This window comes from Spinacia oleracea, chromosome 1, assembly GCF_020520425.1.
Source record: "Spinacia oleracea cultivar Varoflay chromosome 1, BTI_SOV_V1, whole genome shotgun sequence".
Classification (NCBI taxonomy): Eukaryota; Viridiplantae; Streptophyta; class Magnoliopsida; order Caryophyllales; family Amaranthaceae; genus Spinacia; species Spinacia oleracea.
Genome location: NC_079487.1, coordinates 117790394 through 117810251, shown reverse-complemented (window position 1 = coordinate 117810251; position 19858 = coordinate 117790394). Strand labels below are relative to the sequence as shown.

Sequence of the window (19858 nt, the reverse complement as noted above, 5' to 3'; positions counted from 1 at the left end):
GAATCCATATGGTTACGACGTTATATTTGCATCTAGGAGTTTCAATTGATTTAACACGGAAGAAATGTACACACTTCTAATTTATTATTGATTAGGTTCCTGCAAAAGTTTTGGCTTGGAATTGATTTTATTTGTCGCAGCCACATAACTTAATCCTCATTAACTCGGTACTTATTGCAACAACTTCTCACGTTCAATTCCATGGAGTCATTAAAATGGTTTAAGTATAATGAGAGGTAATTATGATGCCAGGAGGCCTACGAGTCGTCGTAATTGATCGAAAACGGATTAAAGTAGCATTTGACATCCCATGTTAGAAACGTAGGTAATAAATGATAAGTATTTTTTTTTGAAAAAAATTTGAGGCAATTTTTTAAAGACGGCAAGAATAGGTAATAACTGACACGTTCTATTTTCAAAAGGTCTTGCATGCACAAGTGTACGGTAAATTTATTGTACATTAAGTTAACTTTTACCTATCTTTTGGTAGTAACTTTTAACATGTTTTGATTAACTATTACGGAGTATATCATAAATATTTTAAAGGGCTATATAATTAATGTGTGATTTTAAAGAGATAACTTTTATTAAAATGAAAATTTATATCACTTAAAATTATATTATTTTTTATGGATCAATATTTTAAAGAATTATAGTAATTTTAAAAAGATAATTTTTATTAAAGCAAAACATTTTATGACTTTAAAAAAATATTTTTTAATAAAAAAATATTTTAAAGAATTAATCTATGTAAAAATAAAAGGGCCCCCTTTTATCATCATCTCGTCCCGGATTCTTAAGAAGTCAGTAACGGGCCTGAAAAACACACTCTCTCCCGCTAATAATGCGGACACAAATACTTCAATCCAAAATATTAGCAGGAGTTTCAAAGTCTGTATCAAGTTCTTCCCTTTCCTTACTCAAATACTCCTACTCAAACTATCCAAACTCAATTATTCTTCACAAATCACCAATCTCTAAAACCATCCATCTGAATCACCGCACCTTCAGGCGTTATTCTTCATCAATGGCTATGGGAGAAGCAGGACCGCCGCCGTCGCCATCGCCGTTGCCGCCCGTTGCGAAGAAAGTGAAACACGAGATGGAGATGTTCGGTGACGTCAGAGTCGACAACTATTATTGGCTTAGGGACGATTCTCGCTCTGACTCTGATATGCTCTCCCATCTTCGCGCCGAGAACTCCTACACTGATTTCGTCATGTCCGGTAATCTCTCACTTTTTCCCCAATTATTATTCAGTAATTATTATTGCGATTCTAAAGGAGTATAAATCTGTCAATTTTGGAATCAGTAATGTTCCTTAACAAAATGAAGCTTTTTTTAATTTAGCTTTTTACTATATCTGTCAATTTGGACCATCTTACACATGACAAGAAAATGAAGAAGAAAATTCACCCGGATTTGTGTTATTTCCATCATTAGTAGTAGTAGGAAACTGAAATCTGGCAATCTGCTGCTATTATTGCTTTCATACATTATCATTACCCCATTGCCTCAAAGAGGCTCCCGCAAGAAGCAGGGTAAGGGGGTCGAACGTACGCAACCTTACCCCCACGGGACGACCATGTTTCTACTTCATGGAAAGGAAGTGAGGAGGTTTTAAGAGCCATTTTGATTTAGTCCATTACATCCCACAGCTAAAAGAACAAATGACTCTTTGGCTCCATTGGAAATGGACATTGCTGCTATTATTGCAGTAATCAGCAAAAATTATTAGTGGTATTGGTGTGTGTGTGCATAGAGGGAGCCGCAAAGGGTAGATGATCTTTGGTCTAGGATACCATTCCCATTAACCAACTACGCTAGTTGACATCCATGTGTTATAGTTTACTGGGAGCTAAAAGTAAAAAGTTTAGTTCTAATTTATGGTGATTCAAAGATTTTACTTCTTTGCTTCGTGAACGTCGTCGTCCAAAGTTTCTATCAAAACTGTTCACCAAGGAAATTATGCCGGGAGCTACCTTTTTGTTAATTGACTTTTGAGAAGTATTACTTACACTTGGCTAGCACTACCAACTAAGGGCAATGTTCGCGGTTAATCGGTTGTACTACTGAAACAAAAACTTGTTATAAGGTAATTGTTATGGAAAAAGTATTTGTTAGGTTGTGCTCTATTGGGGGTATACCATACTAGTTCTCATGCTCCCTTTACGTCATTGAATCCAACAACTAAAATGAACGATTACCTTCAAATTAAAAACCCTAATCTAAAACGAGGGAAGAAAAATTATGGAAAGGGAAGGGAGGGTAGAAAGTAGGCTCCTTTGATGGATTTTACTAACATCTTAGAGCGTGTACATTGGTAAAACTAGCTCTCCACTCTACCTTTCTCTTCAGACACTCTCAAGATCTCTATCCAAAAACTCCGGCAATGGCAAAGGTGTTTCCTAGTGGTCTCTATGTTGAGTCTTTCTTAAGCGTCTCTCCATGGAGAGCGACTTAAGATACACTCTAGCACCCCATTGTTGGGGTAGAACTAGTTTCCGTTTTCTCTCTCCTTGGATAATGTAGTGCTAGACAAACAAAAATTCGTTTGCACAATATATTGATTCCTTGTAGTTGCATACTTTGAATTTACCAGTCAAATTACACATTAACATGTAGCTTTTAAATGGAGTATTTTTCTTTGACTTTGGTATCTTATTATTTAGAATTATGAAAACAGTATAAAAGTGAAGCTGTAAATTGTAGAGACCATAATTTTCTTATTGATTACTTCTTCTCACATCAGACATTTTTATGTTTTATATAGGGACCAAGCAATTAGAAGAAAAGCTGTATGCAGAAATTAGAGGACGAATAAAAGAAGATGACATGTCAGTTCCACTACGGAAAGGGAACTACTATTACTATAAAAGGACCCTGGAAGGAGAAGAGTATGTTAGGCACTGCAGGCGTGTTGCTTCTGACAATGGAGTCCAATTGTCTGTTCATGATACTATGCCAACTGGGCCTGACGCACCTCCTGAGCATGTTATACTGGATGAGAATGTAAAGTCTAAGCAGCATGCATACTACTGCGTTGATGCTTTAAAGGTAAGCTTGCTTCTTCTTGCTTCTTACTTGTGCGCTGTAGATGTTAGTTTTGGCTTTCAACCACAAATCTCGGGGCATCATATTCTTTGCTCCTATATCTCCAGGTTAGTCCAAACAATAAGCTGGTAGCGTATGCGGAAGATACTAAAGGGGATGAAATTTATACTATTCACATCATTGATGCTGAGACTCTAGAGCCCATTGAAAAGCCTCTGGTGAATGTGACGTGTGATGTTGAATGGGCCGGTGATGGGGCCCTGTTGTACATCACAATGGATGAGATCCTTCGACCAGACAAGGTATTAGTTTTATTGTTCAACCTAGTTGCATTTCCTTTTAGCGTTTCAAGTATTTGTCGGAGCAGCTTCTGCCTCAATTATTTATTAATTTATGCCAGTCCGTTGCATCTTAATGTGTCATGTTAACTGCGGCCTGTGTGAAACTGTGAACTTTGTTATCTTTCTTGTCTTGGTAAACTGGTTCTGAAGGTGGTCATTTCTTTTATGGCTGACAATTTTGTGGCCATTCAATCCTCTATAATTGACGTCTGTTATGTTTGTTGTTAAAATTTATTTTGTCATAGAATCTTTTCTGATTAGCCTCCTTATGTGAGATAACTTGACAGGTGTGGTTACATAAGTTGGGAACGGATCAATCAAGTGACTCTTGCCTTTTCCATGAGAAAGATGAAAAATTCAATCTTGATCTAAATAAATCTGAGAGTGAGAATTATTTGTTTGTTGCATCTGGAAGTAAAACTACAAGGTTTGTCTTCTATCTGGACACATCAAAACCCGAAGAAGGCCTGAAGGTTTTAACTCCTAGGACAGAAGGTGTATCCACCTATGTCAGTCACCGTGGAAGCCATTTCTTTATTAGACGGAGGACTGATGTGTGCTTTAACTCGGAATTGCTAGCTTGTCCACTGGAAAACTTATCGGCAACAACAGTTATTCTTCCGCACAGGGAAAGGCAAGGCTTTCCATTTCTTTGTTTTTACATTTTTTTTTGTTTTGTTATTGGAGTCTTATTTCATTGTAGACTTGGCTTTCTTGATTTCACTGGTCTTAATCTGGCTACACATTTTGTTATAAGCTAGAGTATCTTCTTTCTTTCTTTTAAAGCTTTTCAGTCTTATTTCTTCTGCTGTGCTTTTAACTTGTGACTGGATTGTAGGCATTTGTAGGGTGATGAGTCTGATGACTGTTTGCAGTTCATAATGAAAAATCTGATCTTCTGATTGATAATGTTTTTGCTTATGTGGTTAAGAGAAAGTGATAAGATGAAACGTTTATCTGATACCTATGCTCTTGTATGATTACGAACTTACAAGTTACAACTAATGCTCTGTGTTTATGGAAAATTTTTCTTTGGGCTTTTAATAAAATAAATGAAATGACATATATTAGATTTATGAAGTATCAGCGAGTAGACCTGCTGTTACCTTACCCTCTTGTTCTTTGTTTTATTAGCCATAGTTTGACGGTTGATTTACTCTTATGCAGTGTAAAAATTAGAGATTTCCAACTTTTTCAGAACCATCTTGTCGTACATGAGCGCGAAGGCGGTCTGCTCAGAGTAGTTGTCTATCGTCTTCCTGACATTGAGTTGCCACTTGGGAATCTTTCTGAGGGCCGTAACGTTGACTTTGTTGATCCTGTATATGATGTGCACTCTCTGGAGTCTGAATTTTCTTCCAATGTTTTAAGGTTCTCATACAGCTCCTTGCGGACTCCACCTTCTGTATATGACTATGACATGGACAGTGGAGAGAGTGTCTTGAAGAAAACTGATACAGTAAGCATATTGTTTATTTGCTTGTCCTATCATTTCTGTAGGTTTTATTTAAGGTTTTATTTTTGTTTCCTTTTCTTCCTCTTATAAGTTTTTCCGCTCTAATTTTGCTTTCTAAATGAGAAACGAAGTAGTTACTTATCATTCCAAGTCATTGACTTCTCCTTCAGGTATTAGGTGGTTTTGATGCATCAAACTATGTGACAGAAAGAAAGTGGGCCACGGCATCCGATGGTACTCATATCCCATTATCAGTTGTCTATAGGAAGGATCTTGTGAAGCTGGATGGTTCTGACCCATTGTTACTGTATGGCTATGGATCATATGAGGTGAGACTTATGTTGTATGTTTCTTTGGTGATGGCCATTTGTTTCTTGTTTCTTTATCTCACTAGCAATTTCTGTTTACCTGCTGTAATCCTCTCTCCTTTTGGACACATTACTCCTCCGTATTTTATTAAGTGGTGCACTTCCCACAATCGGTTGTATTTTATTAAGTGGTGCACTTCCCACATTAGGCCGTATTTTATTAAGTGGTGCACTTTCGATTATGGAAACTTTCCTCTTATTTTACAATTTTCTTCTTTCCCTATGGACCCACTAGTCATATTTTTTACTCCCACTAGTCCTATCATATTTAATACTTTCACTATCTATTACTCCAATCAATGTTACCCGGACTCGGATACCCATGTCGGACACGAGTATGTGTCCAAGTGTCCGACACGGCTATTTTATAAAAAAAATTGCATGATTTTGGTCCAAAATGAAGTGTCGAAGTGTCCATACTCATGTCCGAGTAGGGGTGTTAACGAGCCGAGCCGAGACCGAGCTATGGTATGCTCGGCTCGAGCTCGGAACTTCTGAGCCAAGGCTCAGCTCGAGCTCGAAGCTCGACGAGCCTGTAAAATTAGGCTCGAGCTCGAGCTCGAAATATTTTAATCCAGCTCGGACTCGGCTCGAGCTCGGCTCGAGCTCGACGCTCGATAAGCCTAAACAACTAAAGCTCGAAGCTCGATATCTACAATGATAATCAACTAAGAAAACCTAAAACTTGACCATTAATCTACAATAATCGGCTATTTCCCATAAATCCATAATAATCCACAAAACAATACTCAAGTACCAAAAACATTGCAAAACTAGTACAAAACATATATTACAAATCAAAACTTGCTAAAACCAACAGAGAAAATGAATTACTAGCCATATCTACAACCGCGAGAACCGCAACTTCGAGGAACGAGGGGTAGTCGGTCATCGGATCTCGTAGACTTTATATTCATTGTTGTCGGCCGTCGGAAGATCACAAGTGAAACAAGATCATTGCAGCGTAGACGAATTTACCGCCGCCGTCGGCTAGGGTTTTTGCTTCTTTGCTTTTGTTCATGGATGCGTGAGATTGTGAGTTTGTGAGACTGAGGAGGAGTAACCGAGGAATACATCTTTCTTTTTAGGTTAAATGTTTTGGTTAAATGATTATTGGGTTTTGTGTATTTTAGTCCCAAGGCCAACATATGTAGTCTGGTTTGTTTTGTTTATTGTAGTCCCAAAGCCCAAATGATTATTGGGTTTTTGTTTTTTTTTTTCAAAATTATTGAAGTACTGTAGTCTGTATCTGTAGCTTTGTACAATGTAATTTTTTTTGGAAATATAATTTATATTAAAACTTTATGAATATTAATATTTTAAGCAACTCGAGCTTGCTCACGAGCTTTCGAGCCGAGCCAAGGGTAGCTCGGGCTTGGCTCGTTAAGATCTCGAGCCGAATCCGAGCTCGAGTCGAGCCTGCTCGAGCCGAGCTTTGACCGAGCTTTGACGAGCCGAGCATCGAATAGTTCACGAGCAGGCTCGGCTCATTAACACTCCTATGTCCGAGTGTCGAGGATCCGACATGGGTATTTGAGGTGTAATGAAGTGTCGAAGTGTCCATATCCATGTCCAAGTGTCGAGGATCCAACATGGGTATTTGAGGTAAAATGAAGAGTCCGGGTAACAGAGACTCCAATTGTTCAATCTACACTTATCTCACTTGTTTCTTTGTTTAATAAAGTCAACTCATCATCATTAAACTCCGTGCCGGTCAAAGTGCACCACTTAATAAAATATGGAGGGAGTACTAAGTATTGAGATACGTTAAATGAAATATCTGTTCCTGTTTCCTTACTCTGGACAAATTTGCATTATTTTATTTTATTTTTGTATTTGTTGGGTGAGTTTGTTGTTGACGTTATTGAATATGTTTGTATATCTTGGCAGATATGCATAGATCCTTATTTCAACGCATCAAGGCTATCTTTGTTGGACCGTGGCTTCATTTTCGTAATAGCTCATATTCGTGGTGGTGGAGAAATGGGTAGGAGATGGTATGAAAATGGAAAATTCTTGAAGAAGTTGAACACTTTCACTGATTTTATAACATGTGCGGAGTATCTAATAGAAAATAAGTATTGCTCAAAGGAAAAGCTCTGCATACATGGAAGAAGTGCTGGTGGATTGCTAATTGGTGGCGTTTTGAATATGCGCCCTGATTTATTTAAGGTTGCTGTCCTTGGTGTACCTTTTGTTGATGTTGTGACAACAATGCTTGATCCAACAATTCCTCTGACAACTTCAGAGTGGGAGGTAACACATTTATATTCTCTCCTAATAGCGGATTACCAGTATTCATGTGTATACCTACACAAAACGTCTACCTGACCCTTGTTTGTTTTTTCCTCCTGGTTAACATAATGTGCCAGCATGTAAAAGGCACTTTTTACATGTTACTACGCGCACCCCCTCCTTAGGGTTTGCACTCCCTTTCCAGATAGAAAGATATGGGAAGGAAATGCTATATTGACTTGGAATAGTTAGAAAAGAACTTCATTCCAAGATGCTACAAGATTCAACAAATATTATGTTGATTGCCTTTGTTTACTTGTTTTTTGTCACATTTGAATCGCTTTAAGAAAAAAATTACAATTTATAACTGGATGCTAATGTATGTTTACCACGTGCTAAAGAATCAAAAGTTACTTGTTCAACATTGAAGTCTTAGAGGTTGTTGGACCTGCCTCTATTTTGTGTGTTTGTGGGGGGGGGGGGGGGGGGGGAGTCAAGACTAAAGAGTACAGAAGAAAATTCCAGTTATGAAATTCTGTATAATGACTAGCTCTGCATCAGAAGCTATTGAATCATACCAAGTATCTTGTAAAATATGTCATTCAAATATTCAATTAGGTAATAATTTATAAGTAGTTATCCTCCATTATCCTAGCTCTTAATCCTCCTTGGAAAAAACGGAGAGGAGGACGTCAAGCTTATTGAGTACTTGTATATAAAAATGGAATAGAAGAGGACTGGATTTATTGAATAAATGGAGAAGTAAGTTCTATTTTTTTACTGAAGATTTTAATTAACTGTGGCATGGTATGTGTTGTTACAGGAATGGGGTGATCCTCGGGAAAAGGATTTCTATTTCTACATGAAATCATATTCTCCAGTAGATAATGTGAGTTGTTAAAACAAATTCTCGTAGTTATATTTCCCCTCATTGGCAAGTCTATATCTGATCCCAGATAGTTGTCATTCTAATTGAAACATTCATTTAACGTAAACAGGTTAAAGCGCAAAAATATCCTCATATACTGGTTACGTCTGGATTATATGGTAAGTACCGAGACATAATGGTTTCTCATTTGCATTTTTTTTCTATGTTCATGTGTAAGAGTCATTTGTTCATCCTCATAAAAATGAGGTTAGTAACTCAACGATGTTCTCTAGAGTGTCTTTGACAACTTTTTGATCATTTGACAAGATTCTTTGGAAGCTTTCTGGTTTCTATATTTTGGCAAGAGCACCTTAGAGAAAGCAAAAAGAGGGTTGGCTTTTCTTTTTCTGTTTTCAAAATCATGATATGCTTGTAGCTCCTCTTTTACCGATCATCATCTATGCGGCGACTTGGCACTTTTATCTCATATGACAAGCATCTTTCTGCTTCTGAAGTTTGTTATTAGAATTCTTTCTCCTAGTTCATACTCAGGCAGACTCCCAAATCTAATGCTTATTGTGTGATTTGTGTTTGTGGCAGATCCACGTGTGATGTACTCGGAACCTGCTAAATATGTGGCAAAACTGAGGGAATTAAAGACTGATGACAATACGCTGCTGTTTAAATGTGAATTTGGTGCTGGGCACTTTGCTAAATCGGGAAGGTAATCTTCCTCACTTTTTCTAGATCAATGCTTATGAGCTGAATATTATAATAATACTTGGTTATAAAGTTGGGGCTAAGTGTTTTTTTTCCATTACACGCTTGTATATTTCAGATTTGAGAAGCTCCAAGAAGATGCCTTCACATTCACATTCCTTTTGAAGATCTTAAACATGATTCCTATCCCTGAAGCAACACAGGTTTAAGAAGCTCCTGGAAGAATTTAAACATGATGCCTGTCCCGATAGGCCGATAGTCCGATACAACACGAAAAAGACCCGTGGATACTAGTCGCCAATTCTGGAAATTGAAAGTTAATGTCCTAGCACTATGTACTAGTTTATTATTGTTCGACCATTGGCAATTTAAACTTGTTTTAATCTCTTAATCATTTTAATTTTCTTCATATTGCTACTTGTTTTCTTGATCAGTTGGGTTTGTTTTGGAGACTGTGTAATGTGTATCAATAGACAACTGATAATAAATCTTTCTATTTTGCTGCGGATCTGGTGGTTTATTCTCAAAATATTAATCTGAAATTTCAGTTGATAATGTGAAAACTATACCTGGTACGAAATTGGCAAAAACTATCTTCCAAGTGCATAGATACTTAGGCCCCATCATTTCCTTAAGGCCTTAAGAAGCCAATATAGCAAACTCTTGCTCGAGCTATGCCCTAGATTATTGTAGTATGAGATTAAATTTGTTAACTTGAAAATAAAATGATATAAGGTCATATAACTATCATTGAAAACATTTTTGTATAGAGACTTGTGTTAAAAGAACAAAAAAAACTTGGTTGGACCTTCAAACCAATTGTTGTACTCCCTTGGAGCCTATTATTTAGGTTTGGAATCATGATAATAATAAAAATTCTGGTTTCCTTGTTAATTAAGTGAGGTGAGTGGAGTGAAGTGAATTCAATGTTGGAATATTTTATTAATTTTAAGCACATTTTTTGTAGATTATTGAAAAGAATTATTTCGAACGTAAAGAATAAAAAGAGGACACCCAAAACGTAATTTCGTAAGCAATAAAAGGAGGCGAAGGGAGTAATGAATAATACCCCCAAGAGTCTCAGCCAAAAAGACGATTAAGTATACTCCCGCCTCAAAACGCAACAATTAGCAAATAAAACGCACAAGGGTATTAATATGAATGATTTCAAATAGAGAAATCAAAGAATCTTACGAGTATAAACTATAAAGTAGAAAACCCATTTTGTTTTGTCCGAAAGTAATGAGACTTAACTTGCACCTTCCAGTTAGCTAGTCATCAGTCGATGCTTCTCATCAAACACTTGCAGCCTAATAAAACTGGTTGACGGTTTGGTGCAATAGGTGGTACACAGCTGCTTACAGTTCCGTTCTGTTCAGTAATAGTCAGGACCGGGGCTGAGACTCCCGCCAATGTCTTCTTAATCCCAACCAAATCATTGCAAATCCCTTGGATAGCTTCTTGTTGATCATGGAAACATATCACCATTCACCAGGCAATGTCTTTCTACAGTAACATGATCGAGCAGCCAAATTGAATCTGCTGCCCTGCCAGTAATATTACAAATGTTACAAATATACAAGGAAAAAAACATATACTTGTGCTTTTCAGATTGTATTGCTCCTTAAGTTTATCTACTTTCAAAATCATAGACCAGTCTTCATCAATACTCACCTGCACTGCACATTAAAGAAACAAAATGAGTAATTTTTTAAAATTAACATCTGTCACACTAATATACTTCCCTGTTAAAAAATAATTGCAACACGGGGGAGGCACACAATTTTAGGAACTCACGTGAATAGGAGAGAGTGAAAAGATGTCACGAGGAGAGAGGTTGAGAGAACCATTTACAAAACGTAGTACTCTGTAATGTTGCAATTAATTTAAAACTTTCTTATCAAGAAAGCGTAGCAGTTATTGTGGAATGGAGGAAGTATATTCATCAAGATCAGCTTCTGATGGGAAAGTTTTCACCAAAATTCTCCTCAGAGCAATTACATTGAATTATGCAATCCCGAGTAAAGTAAATTTACAATGGATAACATTAACAAATTATTATATTTTGGCTAATAAAAAAGAAAAAGAAAAAGAAAAAGTGTCTAGGGCTCTAGGCTAAGCCATTAGCTGTGAAAGTTTCACCAAAAATCCTGTATATATAAGCAGTCATGCATGCTTGTTCAAAATGTCCCTAAAATCTCCAGGACTTGGTTTGCAAATGGAAACAATTATAGCCAGCGGAAGCTAATAAACAGTAAAACCATGCAGTCCTTTCATGAACAAGTAGATTGTGTGATACCTCACTTGATGTCAAAGTAAGGAGGTGCTTGTTCTGTCTATCTTCCCCCACTGCCATCCCATAAGATCACTGTGTGACACTTCGAGGCTGATACAATGTCAGACGCACTCACATGTACAAGTACGCCTTCACATGTAACTCCATTGGTGACCCTGCCATCAGATAACAAAGAATTATGCTGTGTTTATATACAAGGGAAAAACAAATCAGGTCTAATTCTTTCTCAGCAGTGAAGTTTGGAACAGAAGCAAAATCTAGTCTAGATAAAGGAAATATAGCAGTGTGATTGAAGGATGATGAATCTCAATGCTATGAACAAAATTGACTTTCATAAGGGATGGCTTTAATCAGAGGAACGCTATTATACAATACATAGGAGTGATCGTACTTCCTCCGTTCTTTTAACTGCAAAATCTCTTCGTTCCGAAACTTTTGACACCGCTGATTCTTACTAGGAAAATTTGACCATAATATGGAAGATTACGCATATTCTCAACATTGTAAGCATTATAAGCAATCCGTTTTCTGTAATGCATGCATCTGGTATATGGAAGGGCAGGGACAGTAAGAATTATCATTGCAATTCAGTTAGAGATAGCTTGAGCAGCAACAGTGAAAATTCATTTTAAGTTGCATAGCCAGTAGTTAAAAGTATCCAACAACTAGAAAGATCTGGTCGTCTGGATCGTAATACCGGCGTTGATGAGTTTATTGCATCAACATTCAATCAACTATCATTTTCCAATTTATTAATGAGCGTTCCTATATTGTTCTCTTAACTATCATCCTCAAAAATCCAGTCTATTACACGTTCCTACAAGGTTGCTACCAAAAATAATATGAGATGATGAGCAGCTGCCTTTGCTAAAGATGTGTAACCCATTCATCCACGATCCCTCCTAATCTAAATTCTGTGAAATCTTTCCCACAGTTAAAATTGCTTTTAGATCTTGAATCAGGCTTTGAATTGGCAAACTGCCAGTTTCACCTCCCAATAAAAAAATCTGAAATGGAGAACCGGTCAAAAGGAGAATGGTGGGTCGTGTTTTTTGAGCAACAAGATGGTAAATCACGTTGAGAATGGACAATGGAAGTTTCCAGAAGCAAAGGTCAAAGTGTACTTCTGTGGGTCAAAACTCAGAAGAATTGCTTTCACAGACAGCAAGTTGAGTTGGATAGAATAACTGCTGATGATTCTACTAATATTAGATACAGTTTCTCTAACCTCCCATCAAGAAATCTTGACTTCAATCTAGCCTATTTTAAAGCAATTCCAAATTCTATAAATGATAATGAACTGAAGTACTGAATAAAGCAGTAAAATGTTTATTATAAGAGCCAACTCCACAATGGGGTTGGCTGAAATAAAAAGCAAATAAGTGAGTTAATTTATAAGAGCAACTCCGTGATGGTGGGAAAAGAAAAAAACATGATACATTGGATTGAAGTCTATGTAATGAACTCTTAATTGGTATAGGGTTCAAGTAAATTAAAAGCTATATCAGTACGATCTGGACACAATTACAGAAGCAACATCTTTTTGACTGAGGGACAAGCTAAAAATCAATATATAAGCTATTCCTGTTTGGAATTTGTGGTGATCTTCGTCCATACTATGCTTCAAACAAGTCAACAACAAAAATCAAAGAAGTGGGAAAACCAGTGAACAGAGATGCAATGCTTACCACTGACATTTGAGATACATGCACTTCACGTGAGAAGAGCTCTCAGATGCTTGTAGCATCTTTCTCTAACATTGTAGGCAACTCCAGAAATAGGTTAGACAGCTCCAACTGGAAAAAAAGTCTCTATATAATTATAAGCCAACCATTTGTACTGTGTCCACCTACATAAATGCTGTAAATGAGCTAAAATCCTAACCACTTGGGGGGGGGGGGGGGGGGGGGGGATTCTAACAAAATCTTGCCAGTTTAAAGCCATTTATGATAAAGAGATGACACTAAAACTAGGAGAAAGCTTTTTTCCTTTTGTTTTTGTTTTAATCTGCAATAGTTTCTTCCCAATTACATGGCACATACAGCTAAAAACACCGTGATATGAAAAGCACTCTTATGAACGATAAAATAACTTGCACAAAAAGCTTAACTTACAGAGACAAGATGAAAAGTCGTCGAAATTTAGAACATGCAGGTCATTAACTCAACTCTCCATCAGGGGGGAAGATTAGCCTTTCATAGGAAGAAGGGTAACCCTCAACCAACTAGCACCCATGCTCAGAAATAATTTTGAGCCAACATGTGTAGGAGGGACTTTCCAACAGAGCTCCTTGAGTGAACGATCATCATAATGTAGTTGCAACTGTTCTCTCTCCATATAACATGGTCAACTTTCGGCATCAACTATGATCAGGCTCCAAGAATGGGTGAAAGATTAACCTAAAAACAATGGATTCAGGCTACTCCTTATCCCTTGGACTATCAGTACTGAGATATTTTCTATAGTATTGTTCCTTCAAACTCCTAGCAGCAGCTTTCTTACCGGATCTCGCTAAAGTGCAACAAATAGAAGAGATGGTACTTTTACCTGGAACCAACCCTTTATCACTCATTTCTTTCAACAATTTCATAGCTTCAGCCTGATATGATCTTTTCAACATCTTTTCAAGCTCTGCTTGATTGGATAAATTACACCAGCCACTTATGAGTATGTCGTATGTTGATGCATTATATGGTCTGCCTCTAACTTGCATTTCATTTATAAGTTCTGTAGCCTGCCTCATCCTTCCCAACTTGGAAAACTGGTGGATAAGCGTATTGTAGGCAGCAGTTGTTGGAATGAAACCTTTATTCACCATTTTGACGTAAAGGCTGATAGACTCCTTTGTATTGCTCATCTTAGCATAACCAGAGACCAAAATATTGTAAGTCACAGCATTAGGCGTAAATCCCCTTTTTTCCATTTCATCGATTAATCTCACTGCCTCTCTCGTAAAACCCACTGAAAATACACCATCAAGCAGAGTATTGTAAGTGACAATAGTTGGGGACAGACCCTCACTTAGCATTTGGTCATATGTTGCAAAGGCCTTCTTTATATGGCTACTTCTGCAATATCCAAGTATAAAGCTGTTATAAGTGACAATATCAGCTGATATGCCTCTGTTTTTCATATTTATTAAAACAGTGGAAGCCTTGTTTGTCATTCCCAGCTTGCATAAGACACTGATGAGGGTGTTATAGCTTACACAGTTTGCCTCAAGGCCCATGTCTAGGAGCTTTTCATGAATCTGTGTGATCACGCTTGCCCTTCTGATCTTCGAAGCTGCAGCAAGGACAACTTTGTGCACACTAGACGTCGGAAAAAAACCAGTTGCTGACATTTGATTCAGCAAGTCCATTGCTTTATCCAACTTGTCAAATTTACACAACCCTGTAACAAGAATATTACAAGTAATTTGATTAGGCATTAGCCCATGGCCTTTCATTTCAGACCACAGCTGAAGAGCCTCTTCGACTTTTCCATCCTTACAATATGCATGCATCATTGTATTGTATGTAGCTGCATCCGCGGCCAAATTATACTGTTCCAGACAACCATAAACTGATTCTGGTTCATACCATCCATGCTTCAAAAGCCCACTCATCAAAACATTAAATGCAACAATATCAAGTTCTAATCCTTTTTCAGTAAATTCTTGGGCCAGATTAAGAGCAGCGGACACGTTTCCTAACTTAAAGTAACCATCCATCAAATTTGTGTAGTTAATACGGTCAAGCAATATGCCTCTAGACATGACATCCTTAACCAGATCCATTGCTTCACCCATCTTTTCGCATTTTTTGTACATGTTCACAAATGTATCAACTATAAAATTGTTCTCATCTAAACCTCGTGATTTCATTTCCTCGTACAATACCAGGCCACGTTCTATCTTCCCAGCCACAACACACCCGTGTATCAGAGTACCATATGTTATGGAATTAGGCTGCATATTTTGCTGCACCATCTTCCTCATTAGTTCAAAAGCTTTCTCAAGCATTCCTCCTTTAACATAACCATTCATCATAGACGAGTAAGTGATGACATTTGGAGAAATACCTGTAACCTCCATCTCTTGCAGCATGCATTCGGCATTCTTCATGTCCCCTAACTTGCAGCAACCATCAATTAGTGCAGAATAAGTAATTTGATTGGGCCTCATGTCACGCATTGAAAGCTTTTTAAACACATCTTCAGCCTCTTTTGGCTTTCCAGCCTTAAACAGCCCATCCATCATACTTGTATACAAGACAAGATCAAGACATAACCCACGAACCACCATCTGACTTAGGAAGGAAAACGCCCCCAACGGACTCCCATGTTTAAAGGATGCATTAATAATAGTTGTGTATGACACGTGATTAGGTTCTATTCCCATTTGCCTCATCTCTTCAAAGTGAGCTTGTGCTTCAGCTAACCTTTCACTCTTGCAAAGGCCACTTATAATAGAAGTATATGTAACTAGATCTGGAAAGATTCCAGCATTAGGCATGTCCTGATATAAAGCCAGTGCTTCCTGCATTGCTTCTGGTTTGCAGTATGCAGCAATCAATGTTGTGTATGTAATCACATTGGGTTTCACTACTGCCACACTAGTTTTCTTCGAATCGCTCTGGATATATTCCCCATCTGACAAAGACTGTTCACCTAACTGTGTATCCCAAATCTTATTCAATAGATTCTTGGCCTCAGAAAAATCCCCAGCCTTACAGAATCCATAAATTAGAGTATTATAAGTAATTATGTCAGGTAGTAAACCTCTCTTCTTTACATCTTCCATTACTTGAACAGCATTAGTCATCATACCAGCTTTGCAATAACCATGAATCAAGGTGTTAAAGCTTATCAGGTCGGGAAGACAATCAACATCGTCGCCACTATAGCTGGTTAAAGTAAACAGAACCTGTTTTGCATGTCCCAGCAGTCCAATATCACAGAAACCCTTTATTAAAATATTACCAGTACAACTATCAATAGAAATTCCCTTCTTAATCATCTGAGACAAGAAACCCAAGGCCTGCTCTGGCAAGTTTTTCTGGCAGAACCCCAAAATGAGAGTGTTATAGGTGATGGTGTCAGTTTCAGCAACAGTTCCAACAAAGTGAAGAGCAGAATCCAACATGCCCAAATCGCACAGTGAGCGGATTATTATGTTATGTGTGGAGACATTAGGTATTACCCCACAAGACAGCATCTCCGAATAGAGGAGCCATACCTGATGATCCAAATCACAGCTAAGTTTAAAGAAGAATTTAATATATCCAACTAGCATGCAGTTTGACTAAAATGTCCTCAGAACGGAGATAGGGATAATCCACATTCCACAAGATAGCATCTCCCTACACACAAGCCATACAGCCCATACCTAAAAAAAATAAAACCATAGCTACTTTAAAGCCTATGTATCTATATCAAATATTAAAGTCTGCATAAATGCTTAATTTTAGAATTTTAGATGCCAATGCCTTAGGGTCAAATTTTATTTATACAATTATTTCTAATAACTCAGAAATTTTGAGTGCAACAACTAGCAAGCAAAATTTTAGTTTTTTCTTTCTCATAAGGAAAAAAAGAAGCTAACAAAGTATATCAAATCCACCCATATCATAGACATGTAAGCTTTACTCCAAGGGTTCCATCATCAAAGATCATAAATCAACCTAATTTTATTGTCAATGATCTCCTCTCCCCTGTCAATGCACACACGTACAATTCTCCCACAAGACCAAAAAGAAACCAGGAATACACTAAGGAGGGTTCAGAGTCTTGCAAAGTGGAAACATACAATGCAAAAACGAGATAAATCTACGAAAGGATAGGGATGGTTTTCAAATAAACCCATACATTTGGCCATTTGGGAGTTGGGACCTAGCAAATCCACTCTTTTTCCCTAATCAGAGACCACCCCTTTGCCTTTTTGTTTACACATCAATTATTCTTTGCAGACGAAGAGAATCAAAGGGTCTTCTTACTTTTCAAATAAATTTTACTCTATCTATATTTCAGCTTGGCCATTAAGAATACAATAGAAAATAAATTTGGATTGTTGACTAACATCCAGAGTACATAATTGAATGAACTTTTCCACTCTTGACACTTTGAGCAAAAAAGCATTGCGTGCAGTGAGTCACACACTCAGATAAAGGTGACTTGGTGACCGGTCTGAAATCTTTCCCTAAAGTCATTTGGTCGAACAGTGTGATCATCATGCACCCAATTCACGCGCAAAAAAGCAATCATTTCAGATGCACAACCAATACCTGACAAACCATGCCAAAGTTATGAAAGCTACAAAGGAGCCGATTCCACGACCGCAAGTCTGATGGAGCAACTCCATTTGATCGCATGAAGGAAAATGTTTGAATAGCCTGTGAAGGATGTCCACAGGACAGAAACAGATGAACAAGGGAGCACAAAAGGGAGGCATGAAGCTTGATCTTTGAACGGGGTAAAGAAATTTTAGATGATTGTTGGAAAAAGGAATTGCGAGGCGGAAGAGATTTTGTTGGGATTGAAAAAGCATTTGTAAGTGAAGAGAATGGTGCAAGAAAAATTCTTCTTTTATGCTTTGCAAATTGCATAAACAACATTATTGATCATTTCTTCATATTGAATCTACGGCCTTCAGAAATTCGCATGTCATTGCTGTTATAGTAGTAGGTACTCTGCTGCCCTGCAGGTCAAAATATAATGTTTATCAGTTACATTGATAGACTAGAAGAAGAAAAAGAACAAAGTTTTGTATTACTTTTCTATTGCATCTTCGACAGAGAATTTTTTTATTATAGTAAATACTAAAAAGATCAGATAACTCCAACAAAATCCCCTCATAGAACCATTTCCGCAACCTTCTGAGACACCCCCTTTTTTGTCCTAGAATCCCACATTCTACATACTTTCAGCCTCATAGTTAGTGATTTTTCAATTTTCTATCTTTACATGTTTGGCCATTTGGGGCGTGGTTGAACCCGAAGTGGATTAACATACACTGCCACATAGAGTAAATCCACTACTTCTCCCAGGTAACCAGGACTTGAGGTTTAAGAAAACACAAGATGTTGAGCTCCCCTTGTTCATTCTTCTGCCAAATAAATTCAAATAGGTTTTAGCTTTTCGCTTATTTTTTCCTGATATGATGATCTACCTATTCCCAAACGGTAGATAAGATTTTGGTTACAGCATCATGTAGTTTCCACACTTCTACAGTGTTCATACGACCAAATTCAGAACAAATTGTTTTACTTTCTACAAATACAAATTTAAAAATCCTGAAATAATTGAATGATAAAAAATTTAACCAAAGTTCATTCATTTCAACACATAGAAATGAACATTCAGCAAATCAATTACATGGGTTTATTAAAATAAATAAAAAATGCATTACCAAGTTACTAAGAAGTTGGGTACAATATCAACAAAGTAAATCAATATTAGAGCATAAAATGTATTAATACATCAATTAAAGTACGAATTTTCGGACTTACTATCACAAATTGTATATACATTAACAAAACCAACCATTTCAATTTCAATTAACAACATTTCTCTTCAAACTTCGAGACCTAACTCCCTTAATTGTAAAACAACAAACATATTTACAATTAATCAATAAAAACTATAAAATATGAACTTTAATCTAACAACATGAATTTCAATTCAATAAAATTTGCAATAAAATTACTAATTAGACAAACAAGAAAAAATATACAGTAGATTACCTTAAGAAAATTGGACAGTAGAGTAGTAGAGAAGTTGAGATTCGAGAAGACAAAGTGGCCGGATTAGGGATGCGCCGCGCTCGTCGTCGGTGGCCGGAATCTGTTATGTGTGAGTGTGAGAGACGAGAATACGGTTCTTTCAGAGGGAAAATAAAACAAGAGGGGGAAATTATCGGAGTCCGGATCCTCTGGAGTTTTAATATAACTTTACAAGGGAAAGTTTTAATATAACTCTAAACCATACATTTTTAAATCAATGGCTCATATTGATTAGAAAATATAGGAAAACTTTTGGAAAGATAATATTTGAACCATTGATTTTTCATTCAATGGTTGATATACTCAAACTTTACATTGTAGAGTTGTTTTAGAACTTTAGAGGATCCAAAACCTCTACTTTATTATTATACAAGTAACTATATATGTATGGAAAATAAAATATACGATTATAGAATATTACAGTATTAGACGATTTTAGTAATATTTTAGTCAAATTGACATATTAATTATAGAAAATATATTTACTTAACATATTGGTCAAATTAACATATTAATTATATCAAATATTTTGATCAAATTATCATATTCAACATAAAAAATATATAATACGTATTAGGGAGAAAATTTTATATTAGAGATTAAATGAGTAAAATCAAGATTTATTAATATTACACATTAACTTTAAGGGATAAATATTTTAGTCAATCAGTTTATAAAAAAATGGTCAAATAATAATTTTTGAATATCCGTGCATGCACGAGACCTAATCTAGTTAATTGAGTAAAACTGTGACGTTGAG

General features: G+C 36.7%; 2 protein-coding genes across 6 annotated transcripts; one reads left to right on the top strand and one right to left on the bottom strand.

Moving 5' to 3' along the window:
- Window positions 1–785: 785 nt before the first annotated feature.
- Window positions 786–9550, top strand: LOC110783952 (uncharacterized). Its single transcript, XM_021988351.2, has 11 exons — window positions 786–1226; window positions 2774–3057; window positions 3162–3356; window positions 3683–4029; window positions 4563–4854; window positions 5022–5180; window positions 7110–7475; window positions 8278–8343; window positions 8453–8501; window positions 8923–9046; window positions 9161–9550. The coding sequence occupies exons 1-11, from the start codon at window positions 845–847 to the stop codon at window positions 9249–9251; spliced, it is 2355 nt and encodes a 784-aa protein (XP_021844043.2). The 5' UTR covers window positions 786–844; the 3' UTR covers window positions 9252–9550.
- A 485-nt stretch (window positions 9551–10035) lies between these two features.
- Window positions 10036–19246, bottom strand: LOC110783953 (pentatricopeptide repeat-containing protein At5g14770, mitochondrial). 5 transcript variants are annotated; one of them, XM_021988354.2, is made up of 6 exons: window positions 19060–19246; window positions 17602–18014; window positions 13453–16556; window positions 13027–13187; window positions 11342–11493; window positions 10036–10721 (listed from the first exon to the last, which is right to left on the bottom strand). In XM_021988354.2, the coding sequence occupies exons 2-3, from the start codon at window positions 17929–17931 to the stop codon at window positions 13758–13760; spliced, it is 3129 nt and encodes a 1042-aa protein (XP_021844046.1). In that variant the 5' UTR covers window positions 17932–18014; window positions 19060–19246; the 3' UTR covers window positions 10036–10721; window positions 11342–11493; window positions 13027–13187; window positions 13453–13757. The 5 variants fall into 5 exon arrangements, with proteins under 5 accessions (XP_021844046.1, XP_021844047.1, XP_021844044.1 ...); XM_021988355.2 differs by having other exon boundaries at window positions 13027–13149; XM_021988352.2 differs by having other exon boundaries at window positions 13027–13134.
- Window positions 19247–19858: the final 612 nt, after the last annotated feature.